Source organism: Chelon labrosus (assembly GCF_963514085.1).
Source record: "Chelon labrosus genome assembly, chromosome: 16".
In the NCBI taxonomy this organism is placed as follows: domain Eukaryota; kingdom Metazoa; phylum Chordata; class Actinopteri; order Mugiliformes; family Mugilidae; genus Chelon; species Chelon labrosus.
In genome coordinates, this window is record NC_140349.1 from 2,334,577 (window position 1) to 2,351,010 (window position 16,434).

At 44.0% G+C, this 16,434-nt stretch overlaps 2 protein-coding genes across 2 annotated transcripts; both read left to right on the top strand.

Moving 5' to 3' along the window:
* Nucleotides 1-1,535: 1,535 nt before the first annotated feature.
* On the top strand, nucleotides 1,536-8,391 carry gnb3b (guanine nucleotide binding protein (G protein), beta polypeptide 3b). The gene is made up of 9 exons (XM_084562854.1): nucleotides 1,536-1,659; nucleotides 3,727-3,846; nucleotides 4,196-4,341; nucleotides 5,107-5,170; nucleotides 5,922-6,078; nucleotides 6,182-6,248; nucleotides 7,024-7,225; nucleotides 7,315-7,531; nucleotides 7,886-8,391. Exons 2-9 carry the CDS (start codon nucleotides 3,778-3,780, stop codon nucleotides 7,990-7,992), a joined length of 1,029 nt encoding a protein of 342 aa, XP_084418980.1. The 5' UTR covers nucleotides 1,536-1,659; nucleotides 3,727-3,777; the 3' UTR covers nucleotides 7,993-8,391.
* Nucleotides 8,392-10,369: 1,978 nt separating this feature from the next.
* On the top strand, nucleotides 10,370-15,869 carry LOC311501231 (triosephosphate isomerase). The gene is made up of 6 exons (XM_084562949.1): nucleotides 10,370-10,686; nucleotides 11,969-12,092; nucleotides 12,537-12,636; nucleotides 13,598-13,715; nucleotides 14,688-14,861; nucleotides 15,276-15,869. Exons 1-6 carry the CDS (start codon nucleotides 10,575-10,577, stop codon nucleotides 15,392-15,394), a joined length of 747 nt encoding a protein of 248 aa, XP_084419075.1. The 5' UTR covers nucleotides 10,370-10,574; the 3' UTR covers nucleotides 15,395-15,869.
* Nucleotides 15,870-16,434: the final 565 nt, after the last annotated feature.

Genomic DNA, 16,434 nt, shown 5'->3' on the forward strand with positions numbered 1-16,434 from the left:
TTCTTCTTTCTTCTTTCTTCTTTCTTCTTTCTCTTCTCTAAATGGAGTCTGGATCCATGTGGACAGCAACGTTGGAGATGTCGAGACATGAACTTGGTTCATCTTCTTGATGGAGATAGATGAAAACCTGATTTGATGCTCTGTCAGATATCTGATCAGATCATTTTCGTTTGAGACATGAGACATTATATCAGTTAGTGAAGCATTTAGATATTTCAGATATTTCCCAAAAAACCTTTGATTAATCAAACTTTTTTTTTGGTCCCCGATGTAGATCAAAAATTATTTGTATTCAAGAGTAAACTTGCACTGATTTTCACAAACAAGCAAATAAATTAAAAGTAAACCTGGTGCAGGGTTCGTTGGTAGGAAGTGATGTTCCTCATGTGGACAAAGTTTTATTGAACATGACACAGCTGCTTTGCACTGATCCTGATCTCTGACCTCTGATCTCCTCTAAAAAGGGCGAATGAAAACTGCGGGTGTAATTAATGTCACTTTGAGTTTGATCCATTTGGCGCTCGTCACCACTCGCCTCTTTCCTCGAAGAAGAAGAAGAACAGAAATCTTCCCTGGGGAGGGGGGCGTGTCAAACAAGATCATCTCTGATGGAGGACCAGTACCTGCTCATGTCCTGGTCTCTGTCTGACCTCCGTCTTTCTGCACCTGATGTTATGAACACATCTGGAGGCAGAGCGTTTTTACATCATGCAGGTGATTTTTTTTAACTTGCACCTCTTTCCAAAAGTTCCCATTTTTGAGGCTTTTGACTCCTGATCCACCGCCGGTTCCTGCCTTTGCTGTGTGTCAGGTGTGACGCACGTTTAGCCTGACCCGCTCTAATTCCCTAACGAGATCGCCCGTCCCCGGATATCCCATTAGACCCTGATTAAGCGGGCTCAGCTCATTAGCTCTAACAAACCAATTCCCTCCGTCACACCGTCCGTCCATCCATCCATCCATCCAGACTCCTGCACCCATGACAGAAAACATGCTCGGCATTGCCAGGAATCAAATCACCTCTCAGTGACCAAAGGACACTTGTAACTGATTCCATAGCAAATAAATAAAGAAAACCTGCCAGTAAACTAACGTCTCAGATTCGTGGACAAGCTTAAAAAGACTTAAAAGTTGTTAGAAAGTTTCCCTGCACCTGAAAATTAAGCAGATTTGTCACTTTCTTCCTTATGTCTCTACAGCAGGTGTTCACTTCTCTCATATTTTCACATTTCCCTCCCCCTTCCTCGTTCTTTCATTTCTTCACCCGCTCTTCTTGTCTTTTGACCTCGTTACCTGATTTTCCAATCGGTTTACCTTCCACCTCTCGCCATGCTCCCTCTCCCTGCTTCTCTCTCTCTATCTGTCTCTCTCACCTTCCCTCTCTATTTCCATCTTTGAGCTTTATCCCTTCATCCCTTATCTCCTTCATCCCCTCCAATCCTCATCTGTCCTTCACTGTGGAGGAAGGGAGACAGACAGAGAAAGAGAGAGTTTTTCACAAGTCAGTCTACCGGGGGAGAGCGTCAGAGGAGCCAGCGAGAGCAGCGTCCTGGGACAGCGGGATCTAAAACAGCTCAGAGCCGGAGCAGGAGTCTGGGACCGGGAGCTGCACTTGGCACTTCAGAAGAAGAGAAGGGACCACGGTGTGTGGTGGAAAATGTGAGTTTACTTATTTTCCTGCTTGTGTAGTTGAGTTCCCTGCAGGTGCTGCCTCTGCTGCTGGAGAACGTTTGGAGTTGAGCATGAGCATCATCTCACTTTGTGGCAGATTTCAAAAGCAGGAAGTTTTGGGCTCCGGGATTTATTTTCTGCACATTGCTGCATCTGCAAAGCCGTAAACTACATCAGCTGCAGTTTCAGTTTCAGCGAAGACATCCTGACGTCCTGCAACGTCTACTTCTCGGAGCTTTAATTTCTTGCAGGCAAAAGAATAATTCATCAGTCGCATGCAATGTAATGAGTCCTTAAACCCTGTGAAGGTGATCTTTGGATTGTGCGGAAGCCGCCAAAGAGGATTGGTGCCTCAGGTGTGGCGGCAGTAAGCTTCAGCCTGATCTTCTCACACAAGGCCAAAACCTCAACCAGCTCACCTTGTCTGCAGCTGCCTCTGCTGCAGATCCGGCGTCTCTAAGTTCACTGTTGTAGGTTTTTCCAAAGCTTTAAGCTACGGAAAATGATTTTATGCACGGTATCTGAATCAGAATACTTTATTAATCCTTCAAGGAAATTGTTCGGTTGCACCTGTAAAGTATGCGCCGGCTGTGAGAGGAGTAGAGGAGGAGCTGTTTGTGGTTTTGACTTTAACAGGGCCTCCACTTCTTCCACCGTTCCACATCTCCCTCCCTCCCTCTGTGGCTGATCCCGAGGTAAAGAGCAGTCGGTAATCGGATGACAGGAGATTTGACCGGTAAAGCTTCCCTTAAGATCTCTTGCCGGGATTTAAAGCCCTGCAGCATCCCACCCCGAAGACCCCTCACCACCTCCGCCGCTGCCCCTCCTGTGCCTTCCAGCCTCCACCCGGCATCCTGTCCCAGCTTCAAGCGGCCTGAACTTTCACCTGTGCTAATGAATGGATCTTTAGACATTTGAAGTGAATGTAGATGAGACTTTGTTTTTGTCAGTTGGTTCTTTTCCTCGGGTTTAAGTGTTTAGTCTGTAAAATGCTCCTAACATGTTGCTTTAAAACGGCTTGATCTGCATTTTAAAGCTTTAAAATGCGCATTTTAATCTATGAAACTGAAAAACGGTGGAGAATTCTCACATTTTAGAAGCCGAACCGGTGGTTATTTAACATTTATGCTTGACAGTTGAGTTGGCAGTGATATTTCTGTTAAATCAGGTTTTCTCAGCTTTGTTGCACAGCATTTAAACACAAAGATGTTCTTTTTTGTCTCTGTCTAAACACCGTTCTATCAATGCAATGATAAATATTAATGGTAATACTGTGCTCCCTCGTGCAGATGTCTTCCTTGGCGATGGAAAATGCTGTAAACGAAGCTAATTGGCATTTAATTAAACACACGTCAGCATCTTGTTACAGAGAATTAGGCTCCTACATTACTGGCTGCACGCAGAGCTTTTTGGGAAATGTCAAAGTGGAAGAGTTAAAAAATGCCAACGAGGACGAAGGAAGGACATTTGATCCTTCAGCTGCTGTTTGTTCGTGCATCTTCCCCTCCTGAAAGTTTATTTTACAACGCAGTGAATTAAAGAGGAGTGTAATGAGTGGATTTATTGTTTCTATTAAGATCTGAAAAAGCCACCACGTAAGTCGACTTCAAGACGACTGACACTGAAGATCTAATGTTTATACTGAGTGGATTTCCAACCTTAAGAGAAGTTCCTTTCCTTCTTTCCGTCCCAAATGATGCATACCTCCTCTACCTCTCCCTCACCTTCCTCTCTACTTTTAACTGATTTCCTTCTCACCTCTGTCCCCCATAGCTCCACCTGTACTCGAGCGTTACAATGCTGGTTCAGAGAAGGATTACACGTCTAATCTTTTTGCTCTTGACTGCAATCAAAGTGTCCTAGTTCAGGTATCAGGTCAATCAGACGGGTCAGCGGACCCTTTGTGGGCCTGAGCTGTGACGTCCCGCAAGCTCAGACTATGAGGGTCCAACGTCCACCCCGTCCGTACCTTACGGACTTAACAGAGGATGAATCCTGTTGTTTTAACCATCAAACTAAATGTGTTTCTTTCTCTCTTTCCCCTCCGGGCTGCAGAGCGTCAGTTTCGTCAGTTTCCGTCGGTAACATCCCCTAGCAACCGTCGCCATGGCAGCTGAAAAAGCTGAAATGGATGCCCTGAAAAAGGAGTGCGATGGCCTCCGTGCACAGATTGAGGTGAGCGCACTTCCTGCAAAAAACAAAAAAGGGGGAGGGAGGAGGAAACCTACTTCCTGTTCATGTGTTGTTGTTGTTGTTAAAGATTTTTTTTAATGATTTTTGAGTTTGTTTGGACATTTGAACGTTTGAAATCACTAAAACTGGAGAAACATGTTTTAACACAGAGACAATAGCATAAAATAAAGCTAACGTTGTTTGTTTCCGCTGCAGCTTTGTTAGCATCGCTGCTAGTTCTGCACTCACAACTTGTTTTCACGTCCAGTTCATAAAGTAAAACAATAAACTTTCTTAACAAACTCTTTTCCTTTTTTTCTTTCTCACGTGTAATTCCTCGTGTGGCCACCAGGCGGCACGCAAAGCCGTCAATGACACCGACATGACAGCAGCGGCAGGGGGCGTGGCCTCGGTGGGCCGGGTCCAGCTGAAGCTCAGGAAGACACTGAAGGGTCACCTGGCCAAAATCTATGCCATGCACTGGGCAGCTGACTCCAGGTGAGGATGAGGAGGGAGGTGGAGGGATGAGGAAGGTCTTCATGTCTTATTTAAAGAGACACTTTGGCATGACAGAACATTTGCCTTGTAGCCATAGCGGAACAGCATGCTGGCCCTTTAAGAAGAACTTTAGATTTCTATCTTATTACATTTTAATGCTAGGTGACTTGACATGTGCAGGTCACACAAGCATGGTTGACGTCTTAAGTTGAAGAAGACATGTGAAACTTTTTATCAAGAATAAATGACTAGCCTGGAAGCCAGCTGGACGTTCCCCCGCCTCGGTGAAGAGCTGCAGGGCCGGTCAAATAGTTTGGGAGGGCTTTATGCTTCTCCATTGAATAGAAGCAGGACGTTCAGATTAATAACTTTAAGGAACAAACAGTTAATAGAGATTAAAATATTTGATTAGAAGCATGTTTCTCTGAGCGGTTGTAGGACTATTTGTCCTCTATAATAGTTTCAACACGTTTATTTCCATGAATTTACACTAAACCAGCTCAAACATGAATTATAAATCCCTTTATATTTCACAATTCAGGGTCACATGTGAAAGAACGTCAGAATGAAGAAAAAACAACAACTCTAATCTGGAGGCCAACATTTGTACGATGCAGACCTTAGTTTTGGTTCATGAGCAGTTTTGTTTCACATACAACAAACCGTATCTGCAGAACACTAACGCACATCTCTACAAACTAGTTCTGGACTTTGTCTGTGACATGCCGGGAAGTCTTTATTCACACACACTTATTCCTCTCACAGACAAATGGTGAGCGCATCACAGGATGGAAAGCTGCTCATCTGGGACACCTTCACAGGAAACAAGGTAGGGTCAAAGAAATATGATTTAATGTGAATTACAAGTGTACAAAAAGACGTTAACCACATAAAATACAACATGTCTTCATGACTTAACCCTGCAAAGCCTGACATATGAAATAATAGTCAGAAAAGCTAAATAACTTTTATTTTATGTTATTTATTTGGAACATTTCAAACATTTATTTTGGTTCCGTTGTACAGGACGTGTTTATGACTTTTTATTTGTCTCTTACTGTAAATGACCACATATACCTGCTGAACAGTATTTTATATGCAACATTTAAACATCATTTTACGATAATTATAATAATGTATAAAGTAATTATAGGCTGCTGCTCCAATAAAATAAATACTCACATTGAAAATATCAGTAACAACATAAAGGATATTCTTACTGTAATATTTTTAAAATTAGCAAATATTTCCCTGCAATAAATAAATAAATAAATAAATAGAAAGTCAATGAGAGCAGCCATTTTGGAAAGGGCTGCCAAAAGCCTGATAGTGACTACAGAGCATTGGACCTCAGAGTTCAATTAAGTTGCCAACTCATGCAACTGTGTAAATTAAACTAGATATTTATATATTGTGCAGCAATCCAGCTCTATAACCTGCAAGAAATGTGTTGCAGATTATATTTGGTTTAGCAGCTCTTGTCTCTTTTTGCTGCAGTAGTTTGATTAGACCGAGTTTCTGGTGAGTTAAAAAGTCACAAGACACAGTTTTCAAGTCAAACTCCACTTTCCACTTCCCAGCTGGTCGCCGTCCCGCTAAAGTCTGCTTGGGTGATGAGTGTCGCCTTCGCCCCTTCTGGCAACCTGGTGGCCAGCGGTGGTCTGGACAACATGTGCACGGTCTACAACATCAAGTCTGCCAGCCCCAAGACCCTGAGGGAGCTGGACGCACACACAGGTCAGGAGGCAGGGAGGGAGTCAAAGTGTTAAATTAAAATATAAATAAATAAGTGAACAGCTGGGTGGTCACACTGAGACGCTGATAAAACTCTCCCACCCAGGTTACCTGTCCTGCTGCCGTTTCCTTAGCGACACCGAGATCCTGACAGCCTCCGGTGACACCACCTGGTGAGTTTGTTGGTTTGCATTCGACCCCGAGACAGGTTTGGGAAATGTTGCTGGAAAGTGTTTTTAAAAAAAAACAACGGACGACAAATCTGCAGAGTTTGAAGAAAAATAGAAAAATGCTGCTTTTTTTTTGCTAATGAGGATTCAGTATTTTATGGAGTCGCTTGTTTTGTAGCATTTTCATTACATGCTACAGAAACGTTTGCACACTACCGCCTTAGCGCAATCCACTAGCTTAGCTTTATGCAACACTCCCCTTTAATCGCATACAGACACTTTAGAGACATCAGTTAACCCTAACAAGCATGTCTTTGGAGTCTGTGAGGACGTCAGAGCACGTTTTCTGCAGAATGTTTTCTTTAAACTCTTTCCTGTGACTATAGAGTAACACGTTAAGGCCTGAAACATTTCTGAAAACTACATGCCCCCAGGTTCTAGCATGTACTCCACTTCCGTTTTGTTCATGGCCCAGATAGCAAAGTAAAGATTCAAAGAAAAATATGCTGCCTTTCCAACTGAGGATCATTCGAAATGCAGTTTATTTGTTTTCTCAAAGGTTAAAGGGGTTTTTAATTGTCGGTTCAACCATATGTAGGAAGTGCAGAACATAGGATGTTCCTCCAGGACCATGGAGCTACATGAAGACATAGGACTGAGTTTGATATGTGCAAGCTTATGCAGACAATACAAGAGAAAGCGCAGAGGCAAACAGTTCAAAAAACTTGCAATAAGTGATAATAACTTCCTCCATCCTCCTCCTCCTCTTCCTCTCCAGCTGTCTGTGGGACCTGGAGACTGGAAAGCAGAAGATAATCTTCACCAACCACATCGGAGACTGCATGTCGCTGGCTCTCTCCCCCGACATGAACACCTTCATCTCCGGAGCCTGCGACTCCCTGGCCAAGCTGTGGGACCTGAGGGAAGGGACCTGCAAGCAGACCTTCAGCGGACACACCAGCGACATCAACGCCATCTCTGTGAGGACAAGACTCGCTCCACACCACAAATCAGAAGAAAACAAAAACCTGAGATTGGGCTGATTCACCGTGCATTTCTTCTCTTTCAGTTCTTCCCCAGTGGAAACGCCGTCATCACGGGCTCCGACGACTGCGCCTGTAAGATGTACGACCTGCGCTCCGACCAGGAGGTGCTCAACTACCAGGACACCAGCCTGAACGCCGGCGTCACGTCCTTGACTCTCTCCAACTCGGGCCGTCTTATATTTGCCGGCTACGACGACTTCAACTGCCACATCTGGGACTCACTGAAGGGAGAGAAAGTTGGTGAGTGGAGCTGAAACTGAATCACTGCGTGGCACGAGGGCCCGGTTAGAAACAACAAAACTTAAATGAGCATCAACTGCATGAGCTTCGTCATTTGACTTCTGAAGTTTTGGCATCTTCTGTTTTAATAAAAAAGAAGGTTGCATTTGCATTACTAATGTATTTTATCTCTTCCCATTGAAAGAAATTCACAAAAACTGCCATTTACTTCCATGCAAATGAGTAAATTTTTGTTTTTCCACGCTGTCCTTCCCTCGTTTTCTCCTCTCCATCCCCTTCACTCTCATCTTTCTTTCCTTTCCTTTAATTTCGTTCCTTTCACCCCATCCTATCCTCTCTCCGTCTTTCCTCCAGGTGTGCTGTCCGGCCACGACAACCGGGTGAGCTGCACCGGCGTTCCTGAGGACGGCATGGGCGTCTGCACAGGGTCCTGGGACAGCTTCCTCAAACTGTGGAACTGAGGCGTCCCGGCTGGAGGAACACAAAGAAGAAGAAGAAGAGTAGGAGGAGGTAGAAGAGAGGAAGAGGAGGAAAGGGTGAAGATAGGGAGGAGGAGGAGGAGGATGGGTGCAGATGTTTGTGCACAAACCCCTGCCCCCCCTTTTTTTCTTCTCTTTCTACCTCTTCCTCGTTCATGTATGCAAAATAAATGGGAGGTTGTGAGTGAGGCTTGTTGTGTAAATGGCATCAACACAATGCACGATGCATCCCGCTGTATGTACAAGAGAGCTCTATGACACAATTTAAATGTCTGGAAAATAAAAATAAAAATAAAAAAAGATGATGATGATGAACGCTGAAGATAAGACCATAGACCTACAAACAGATTTATTTTTATTGTCTTTGACCTGTAAAAGAGCCCTGCACTTATTTAGATCATTTATTTGTATTTTATAGTTTTAACACGTTAGACTTGATGTACAGTGTCTTTTCTTTTTTCTTCTTCCTGTTTTCGGGATGCACACGTCCAAGAGCGCATGTGTACGTAGAGCTAATCCAAGATGGCCGCCGTTGAACGAGGGTTGGACGGTGGCAGACTGAGCTCTGGATCACGACCTGTAAAGACCTGTAAACGTTCCCTTTACTTCCCCTGGGTTCAGCTGCATTTTGTAGAACTTTTACACGTGTGCAGTTCCTCTGTAAAAAGACGAAATGTTTGTTGAAAATCTTTCTAATAAACATAGAATTCTGCATTAACGCCATGTCGAGTGTCAAGTGTGTCTGGCCAAGTTGAGACCAACCAAAGGCATTACCCAGTCATAGGAAAAGAAGTATTTGCTCTTGTTTGGGCCCTTCAACATTTTACTGTTTGTGTTGGGTCAGCCACAACATTATGACCACTGACAGGAGCAGTAAATAACATCTAAACCATCTTGTGACAGTTCAGTGTTCTGCTGGGAAACTTCTGGACCTGGCATTCATTGGTGTGGATGTTACTTAGACATGTAGCACCCACCTAGACCAGACCAGGCACCCCCACCCCATAGCAATGACACTCCACACCAATGGAACGACACTTTAGGAACGACTAAAAAAAAAAAAACATGAAGAACAGCACAAGGTGTTGACCTGGCCTCCAAATTCACTAGATCCCAAACTGATCAAGTATCTGTGGGATGATCCACAGAGGCCCCTCCCCTCAAAGACACCACAGGACAACCTCAGAAGGCCCATGTTCATTCTCTGATGAGTCCCCACAAGGGACACAATATTAGGAAGGTGGTCATAATGTTATGTTGCACGTCTGGAGGATGAACCAGTCTGGAGGGAGGTCGTTGCATGAGTCATACCTGCAGACACAGTCAGGAGAAGATGTACAAATACATCTAGACCGGTTTGAATCCCAGGACCGATGAGAAGAAATGTAGGAGGCAATAAGTAAACATTAACACCCTATCAGAGTCTGTGCGTTTGAGTTAATGATAAATATGTGCAGAGCTGAAGGGAAGTCTGAGTCCAACACACCTCAGTTATACCTGAGAGTCATACCTGAACAGGACCAGCAGGGAAGACGCACAAACAATACTAGTGCATCACAGCCAGGGGGGAAAGTAAATACAGCTGGGCCCAGCCTTGGACCAGACCAGAGGGTCACTGGTTTGAAGACTGAATGGTGTTTGAGAACATGTAGCAGGGAGAAAGGATCAGTGTTGACAGAAATAGAGGAAGGTTTCCAGCCACAGAACTGCTCAGTGAGTACTGTCATAAAAAGCACAGAAATCATCCAGCAACAAACTGCAGCAGACAACCACCGCAACGAAGCTGCTTGATGACGTCGTGTCGTCACTTTGGCGTTTCTTCTGCAGGGGTTCGACAGGTTACTCAACATTTAGTGCAACTACTCATTCTTGGAAGCAGTTGCAAAACTTCCAAAATCTCAGGAGGCTTTTCTCACTGGAGGAAGTTAAACGACTTGGGGGCAGGTAAACCTGGGGTACGACAGGACCTACTGAACTATCATCATGTTGTTGCGTTGCTGGGTTGCGTTGCTGGGACACCAATTTGATTTTAACCCACACAGTTGCATCTTGAGGAGCTTCATTCATTGTCTGCAAATGTATTTTTGTACATTTCTGTAGATATCAAACAGAATAATTGTGTGATACTTTCGGTGCAAGTGCAGGACTGTTATATTAGAATGTCTTCACTGGTGTACCTAATGATCTGGCAAGTTTATTATTATTATTATTATTGTTGTTGTTGTTGTTATTATTATTGTTGATGTTGTTGTTGTTGTTATTATTGTTGTTGTTGTTGTTATACTGTAGTTTTTGTCAGTATAGGACGTACACAGTACATAGTTCCTCCATGGTGCAGTACCACATGTGTACAACAGGGGGCGGTGATGTGCCGTAAAGCTGTTTGACTCTCATTATAAACCCAAACCAGGAGAAGAAGAGGAGCGTTCACCGGTGTTTGCTGTTGACGTTTCATTCTGAGAACACCTGACCTGCTGCAGCCGGACTCCTCCACCTCCATCTCCGCCTCCGCCTCCGTCTCCGTCTTCTGTCCTCAGCCGGGTACCAGCCACCGTCAGCCGGCCATGGCGCTCCGGGGCTTCTTCGTGGGAGGAAACTGGAAGATGAACGGGACCAAGGAGAGTCTGGAGGAGCTCATCAGCACCCTGAACACCGCCAGCCTGCACGACCAGACCGGTGAGAGACCGGAGAACCGGGTTTATGGTCGATAAGAGGGGATAGGGGTGGATAGAGAGGAGGAGGAGGAGGAGGAGGAGGAGGAAGGTGGTGGTGGTGTTGTTGTTGCTCAGGTGACACTGTGACATTGAGAGTCACGTGATCAGGATGAGTCGCATACAGGCCTCAGAGGTTTCTACCTGCTCATCAATAACTAAAATACTGATCATTTATAATCTGTTTTTATTTATTTATTTTATTCTCCTCTAATATTTAAAGAAACATTTTAAACTAATTTAATTTCAGTTATAGAATTATTCCTTTAAAGACCCATAGAGGTTCATAAAATAATAAAATAAATATAAAAATCATCTCATTCGGTCTGGGACCCTGTAGAGGGGCCCCGACCCCATGTTGAGAACCACAAGAGGTTCACATAGTGTTAACTGTTCATGATCAGAAATAATCTGATATCACTGTTATTCTGATAGATGTGTTTATTCTGATCAGATTATAACTGTTATATGGATAAAAAGAGGAGGAGGAGGAGACATTCACTAAGGAGCAAGAGAAGCATGGAGGAGAAGGAGGAGGGAAGAAAGACAGAGAAGAGTAGGAGGCGGATGACAAGTGAAAAAAAGGAGAAGGAGAAGCAGGGGAAGGAGGGAAGACAGAGAAGGATGAGGGGACGTAGTAGAGGGAGGAGGAGAAATTAACAGAGGACGAAGAGAAGCAGGGGAGAAGGAGGAAAAGATGGAGGAGGAGAAATCAACGGAATAGGAGGAGGAGAAGCAGGCGAAAAATTAGGAGAGAAAACAGAGGAGGAGGAGTAGAAGGATGAGGGGGAATAGTAGAGGAAGAAGAAGGATGAGAAGAGGAGGAGGAGAAGCAGGGGGAGAAGAAGGAAAAGTAGAAGGAGGGGGAGCCGGATGACTAGAGGAAAAATGAGGAGGAGAAATCAATGGAGGAGAAGGAGAAGCAGGTGAAAAATAAGGAGGAGGGTGAGGAGGAGAAGAAGAAGGAGGATGAATAATTAATGGAAAAGGAAGAGGAGAAGAAGGAGAACAAAAAGGAGGAAGATAACACACATCATCAGTGTCTGTCCTCCATGTATCTCCTCCTCCTAGCCTCCTCCATGTCCTCCTCCATGTCCTCCTCCATCCATAGTCTTAGAAGACGACTCAGATGTCTCTATGTCTCCATCGTCTCTGTCCACATTGATTCCATCTTGGTTCATCTTTGTCTTTCTGTCCCTCCTGGACACTCAGACTGTCTTTCTTTGTCCTCCTGTGTCCTCCTTCAGAGGTGGTGTGTGCTCCTCCCTCCATCTACCTGGACTGGGTCCGCTCCAGTCTGGACCCTCGGATCGGGGTCTCAGCCCAGAACTGCTACAAGGTGTCCAAGGGAGCGTTCACTGGGGAGATCAGGTAGAGCACATATCAGGTAGTAGTAGTAGTAGTAGTAGTAGTAGTAGTAGTAGTACTAGCAGTAGTAGTAGTAGTAGTATTAGCAGTAGTAGTAGTAGTAGTAGTAGTACTAGCAGTAGTAGCAGTAGTAGTAGTAGTAGTAGTAGTAGTGGTGGTAATGTTCATTTCTGTTAATTTCTTATCCTCCTTCTCCTATTTCAGTTTTTTCTCCTTCTTCTCATTCTCTTCCTCCTCCTGCTGCTTCTCCTCCTTCCCTGTGTAAAATGTAGTGATTTAAACATAGTAGTAGTAGTAGTATTAAATATTGTTCATGTTGTTGGTCTGGTTGCGTTGCTGGGTTGCTGATTTGGTTTTAGTCCCACGTTTTGCTTCATTTATTGTCTCAGTTCAGAATGCGCTGGTTTCCACTAGTGTACCTAATGTTCTGGCGTCCTGTCCCTCCAGCCCGGCCATGATAAAGGACTGTGGAGCAGACTGGGTCATCCTGGGACACTCAGAGCGTCGCCACGTGTTTGGAGAAAGTGACGAGCTGATCGGCCAAAAGGTCAGCGTCAGGACGTTAAGGTTTTTGTTTGTGGTTTGTCCAGGTGTGTCCAGGTGTGTGTCCAGGTGTGTGTCCAGGTGTGTGTCCAGGTGTGTGTCCAGGTGTGTGTCCAGTGTGTGTGTCCAGTGCGTGTCCAGGTGCGTGTCCAGGTGCGTGTCCAGTTGTGTGTCCTGGTGTGTGTCCAGTGTGTGTGTCCAGGTGTGTGTCCAGTGGTCCAGGTGTGTGTCCAGGTGTGTGTCCAGTGTGTGTGTCCAGTGTGTGTCCAGTGTGTGTCCAGGTGCGTGTCCAGGTGCGTGTCCAGTTGTGTGTCCTGGTGTGTGTCCAGTGTGTGTGTCCAGGTGTGTGTCCAGGTGTGTGTCCAGGTGCGTGTGTCCAGGTGTGTGTCCAGGTGTGTGTCCAGTTGTGTGTCCTGGTGTGTGTCCAGTGTGTGTGTCCAGGTGTGTGTCCAGGTGTGTGTCCAGGTGTGTGTGTCCAGGTGTGTGTCCAGGTGTGTGTCCAGGTGTGTGTGTCCAGGTGTGTGTCCAGTGGTCCAGGTGTGTGTCCAGGTGTGTGTCCAGTGTGTGTGTCCAGGTGTGTGTCCAGTGTGTGTCCAGGTGCGTGTCCAGGTGCGTGTCCAGTTGTGTGTCCTGGTGTGTGTCCAGGTGCGTGTCCAGGTGCGTGTCCAGGTGCGTGTCCAGGTGTGTGTCCAGATGTGTGTCCAGATGTGTGTCCAGATGTGTGTCCTGGTGTGTGTCCTGGTGTGTGTCCAGGTGTGTGTCCAGGTGTGTGTCCTGGTGTGTGTCCAGGTGTGTGTGTCCTGGTGTGTGTCCTGGTGTGTGTCCAGGTGTGTGTCCAGGTGTGTGTCCAGTGTGTGTCCAGTGTGTGTGTCCAGGTGTGTGTCCTGGTGTGTGTCCAGTGTGTGTCCAGGTGTGTGTCCAGGTGTGTGTCCAGGTGAAGCTCTAGACTGTGGCTTGATTCTCAGGTGGCCCACGCTCTGGAGAACGATCTGGGGGTGATCGCCTGCATCGGGGAGAAGCTGGAGGAGCGGGAGGCCGGCACCACCGAAGAAGTCGTGTACGCTCAGACGCAGGTCATTGCAGGTACATAACAATATTTTATCTTTTTATTTATTATTTTAACATTCAGGTATGTTCAAATTAATTTCTTTTTACTTTTATTTAATTTGATATTTTTAATTTTTTACTATTTTTATTTAACTTTATTTATTTATTTATTATTTTGACATTCAGGTATGTTCAAATTAATTTATTTTTACTTTTTAAAATTTGTCATTTTACTTAATTTGATATTTTTATTTATTTATTTATTTTTACTTTTTTTATTTAACCTTATTTAATTTATTCTTTTTTATTATTTTTGATTTTTTATTATTTTACCATTCAGGTACACTCAAATTAACTTATTTTTATTTTTTATTTAATTTTTAAATTTTGTTTTTTATTTAACTTTAGACTTATACTAGTAAAAATAAAATAAAAAATCTAGTATAATAAAATAGAATAAGCAAAAAAATAATTTTGCTTTATTTTATTATTATTATTTTAACTAAATGTAAAAAAGTAAGGTACGTTAATTTTTATTTAAGAAGAAAACATTTATTCCTTAAATATATTCTTGGGAAACTGAAGCAGTTAGTCAGTTAATTGATTACCTAATTTAAATAAAATAAATTACTTTTATTCACTCACACTCTGATATTTACATGTTTTCCTCTTTGGTTTGTAATAAATTTACATTTTAAAGAGTAAAATATTAATTAAAAGAGGAAACAATGGGTTGAATAGTTATAAATATTTTTATTTGTGTGTTCAGTTCTTTAATCCTCCTGGATCTGCTCAGTCTGCCGTCTGATATTATTAAAATCTCACTGATTGTTTTTCCCTGCTTCCATCTTGGCCTCATGTTTCTTCTTCTTCTTCCTGTTCTCAAAGTGATTTAAAATGTAAATAGGTCAGTGGTCTCAGCTGCTGCAGAATCTGCTTTGTTTGACTCCAGTTCATTTCATTAGAGTTTCAGGTTTTTATTCTGAGTTAACACAGGAGTCTTTACAGAGAACGTGAAGGACTGGGGAAAGGTGGTGCTGGCGTATGAGCCCGTCTGGGCCATCGGGACGGGGAGGACGGCCTCACCTGAGCAGGCTCAGGAGGTCCACGAGAAGCTGAGGGCGTGGCTCAGGGCTAACGTCTCGGACGACGTGGCCGACTCTGTTCGCATCATCTACGGAGGTCAGTGGAGACACGTCGCTATCTGCGTTAGATTTATCAATTCAGCCTTGGACACCTGACACACTTTACCCGCTCCATCAAATCTGTCCAGGTGTAATCCAATTACCTGGTTTGAGGAGGAAGCTCTCATCCTCCAGTCAAAACTTATTAAATCCAAAAGTATGGAAGTGAAGGTAGAGAGGGTTGGTTCACATTTAATTTAGAAAAGAAAAAATAAAAGAAAAAACATTTTATGAGCAGGCATGTCTTAGTGATACTGTATATGCTGGTGTTTATGGAGCCTGGGAGACAGAACCCAGGGCGAAAGAAGCCTCACTGTCCTATAAATAAATAAATAAATGATCGTATAATAAAAAAGAACTGTTAGAAGAGCAGGTTCAGTTTTCGTTTCCCCTCTTTCTTCCTGTTCTGTAGGTTCGGTCACAGGAGCGAACTGCAAAGAGCTGGCGTCTCAGGGCGACGTCGACGGCTTCCTGGTGGGCGGAGCCTCTCTGAAGCCGGAGTTTGTCGACATCGTCAACGCTCGAGCTTAACGAGAACAGAACGAACCGCCCTCCGTGTGTCTGCACGCCGGGCTGACTGATGCGCACGTCCTCATTTATCGGAAATATCGTCTTAGTTCTTGCACTGATCTGTTAAACACCTTCACGTAGACGGAAAGAAGCTTTAAAATGTTGTTATTGCGCAAAAGAAATTAAATTAAATGCAGGAACAAACAAACAAAAAGATAAATGTATGTTGTAATCTGCTGTTAATTGGAGTTAAAGGTTATTTCCAGTAGAGGATCAGTCAGCCCAGCTGGTTTAATGTGTGTTCACTAACCGACTAAAACACTGTTGTCTCACTTTCCTGCACTAACTGTTTCCTTAGAGTCTGTAAAAATAAAAGTATTTAAATATTTAACTTTTATTGTGAAGTAGAGTAAAGGTTTATGTAGTTTAACTCTTCAGAGCAGTGAAGAGATCAGGGAGAAGCCACCGATGTAAGACGGGAACGAATAAAACGTGATGAAACAAAAACCAAATCTGCATCAAAGATTTTTATGTCTTTGTCTTCGCGACCTCTTTAGGGACCTCGCCCCTCATGTTGGACACCACTGGTTCAAACGTAGGACGGTCAAGTCGTATTTGTTTGGAGACTGATAAGTGGATGACCTGTCACTTCCTGTCCAAGCTGGACTGATCAGCCATTACATTATGACCAGATTTCAGTGGTTTGTTACATCTGCCACCATTTAATGAACTATCCTTTCGACAGCCGTCCTGAAGACCTTTATGAACGACCAACTCTCAGAACAACCCGAGGAAGCTCAGGAGAAATGAGACGTTTGAGTTCAAGAGGCTGAGTAAAAGATCTCGGAGCAGTTTGCACCAGTTTTTCTTTCTGCCTTGAAACCGTTTTGTACAGAAAATTATTCTGAAAGTCTGAAAGTGGTCACGTCACTGGACAACTTTCCAAAAGCTTCCAGAATCCGGCGTCCACTTAGCTAGAATAGTTTGCCAATCCTTTGTGTGTCTGTTTCTGCAGGAACCTTAGTGGGCGGGACTCAGTTTGGGTAATCAGGAGCACCTGG

Coding starts and splice junctions, on each gene's coding strand:
- gnb3b (XM_084562854.1), top strand. CDS start 3,778: ATGGCAGCTGAAAAAGCTGAAATGGATGCCCTGAAAAAGGAGTGCGAT. Junction 5,171..5,921: donor ACACCTTCACAGGAAACAAG/GTAGGGTCAAAG, acceptor TCCACTTCCCAG/CTGGTCGCCGTCCCGCTAAA. Junction 7,532..7,885: donor ACTGAAGGGAGAGAAAGTTG/GTGAGTGGAGCT, acceptor TCTTTCCTCCAG/GTGTGCTGTCCGGCCACGAC.
- LOC311501231 (XM_084562949.1), top strand. CDS start 10,575: ATGGCGCTCCGGGGCTTCTTCGTGGGAGGAAACTGGAAGATGAACGGG. Junction 10,687..11,968: donor CAGCCTGCACGACCAGACCG/GTGAGAGACCGG, acceptor GTCCTCCTTCAG/AGGTGGTGTGTGCTCCTCCC. Junction 12,093..12,536: donor GCGTTCACTGGGGAGATCAG/GTAGAGCACATA, acceptor CTGTCCCTCCAG/CCCGGCCATGATAAAGGACT.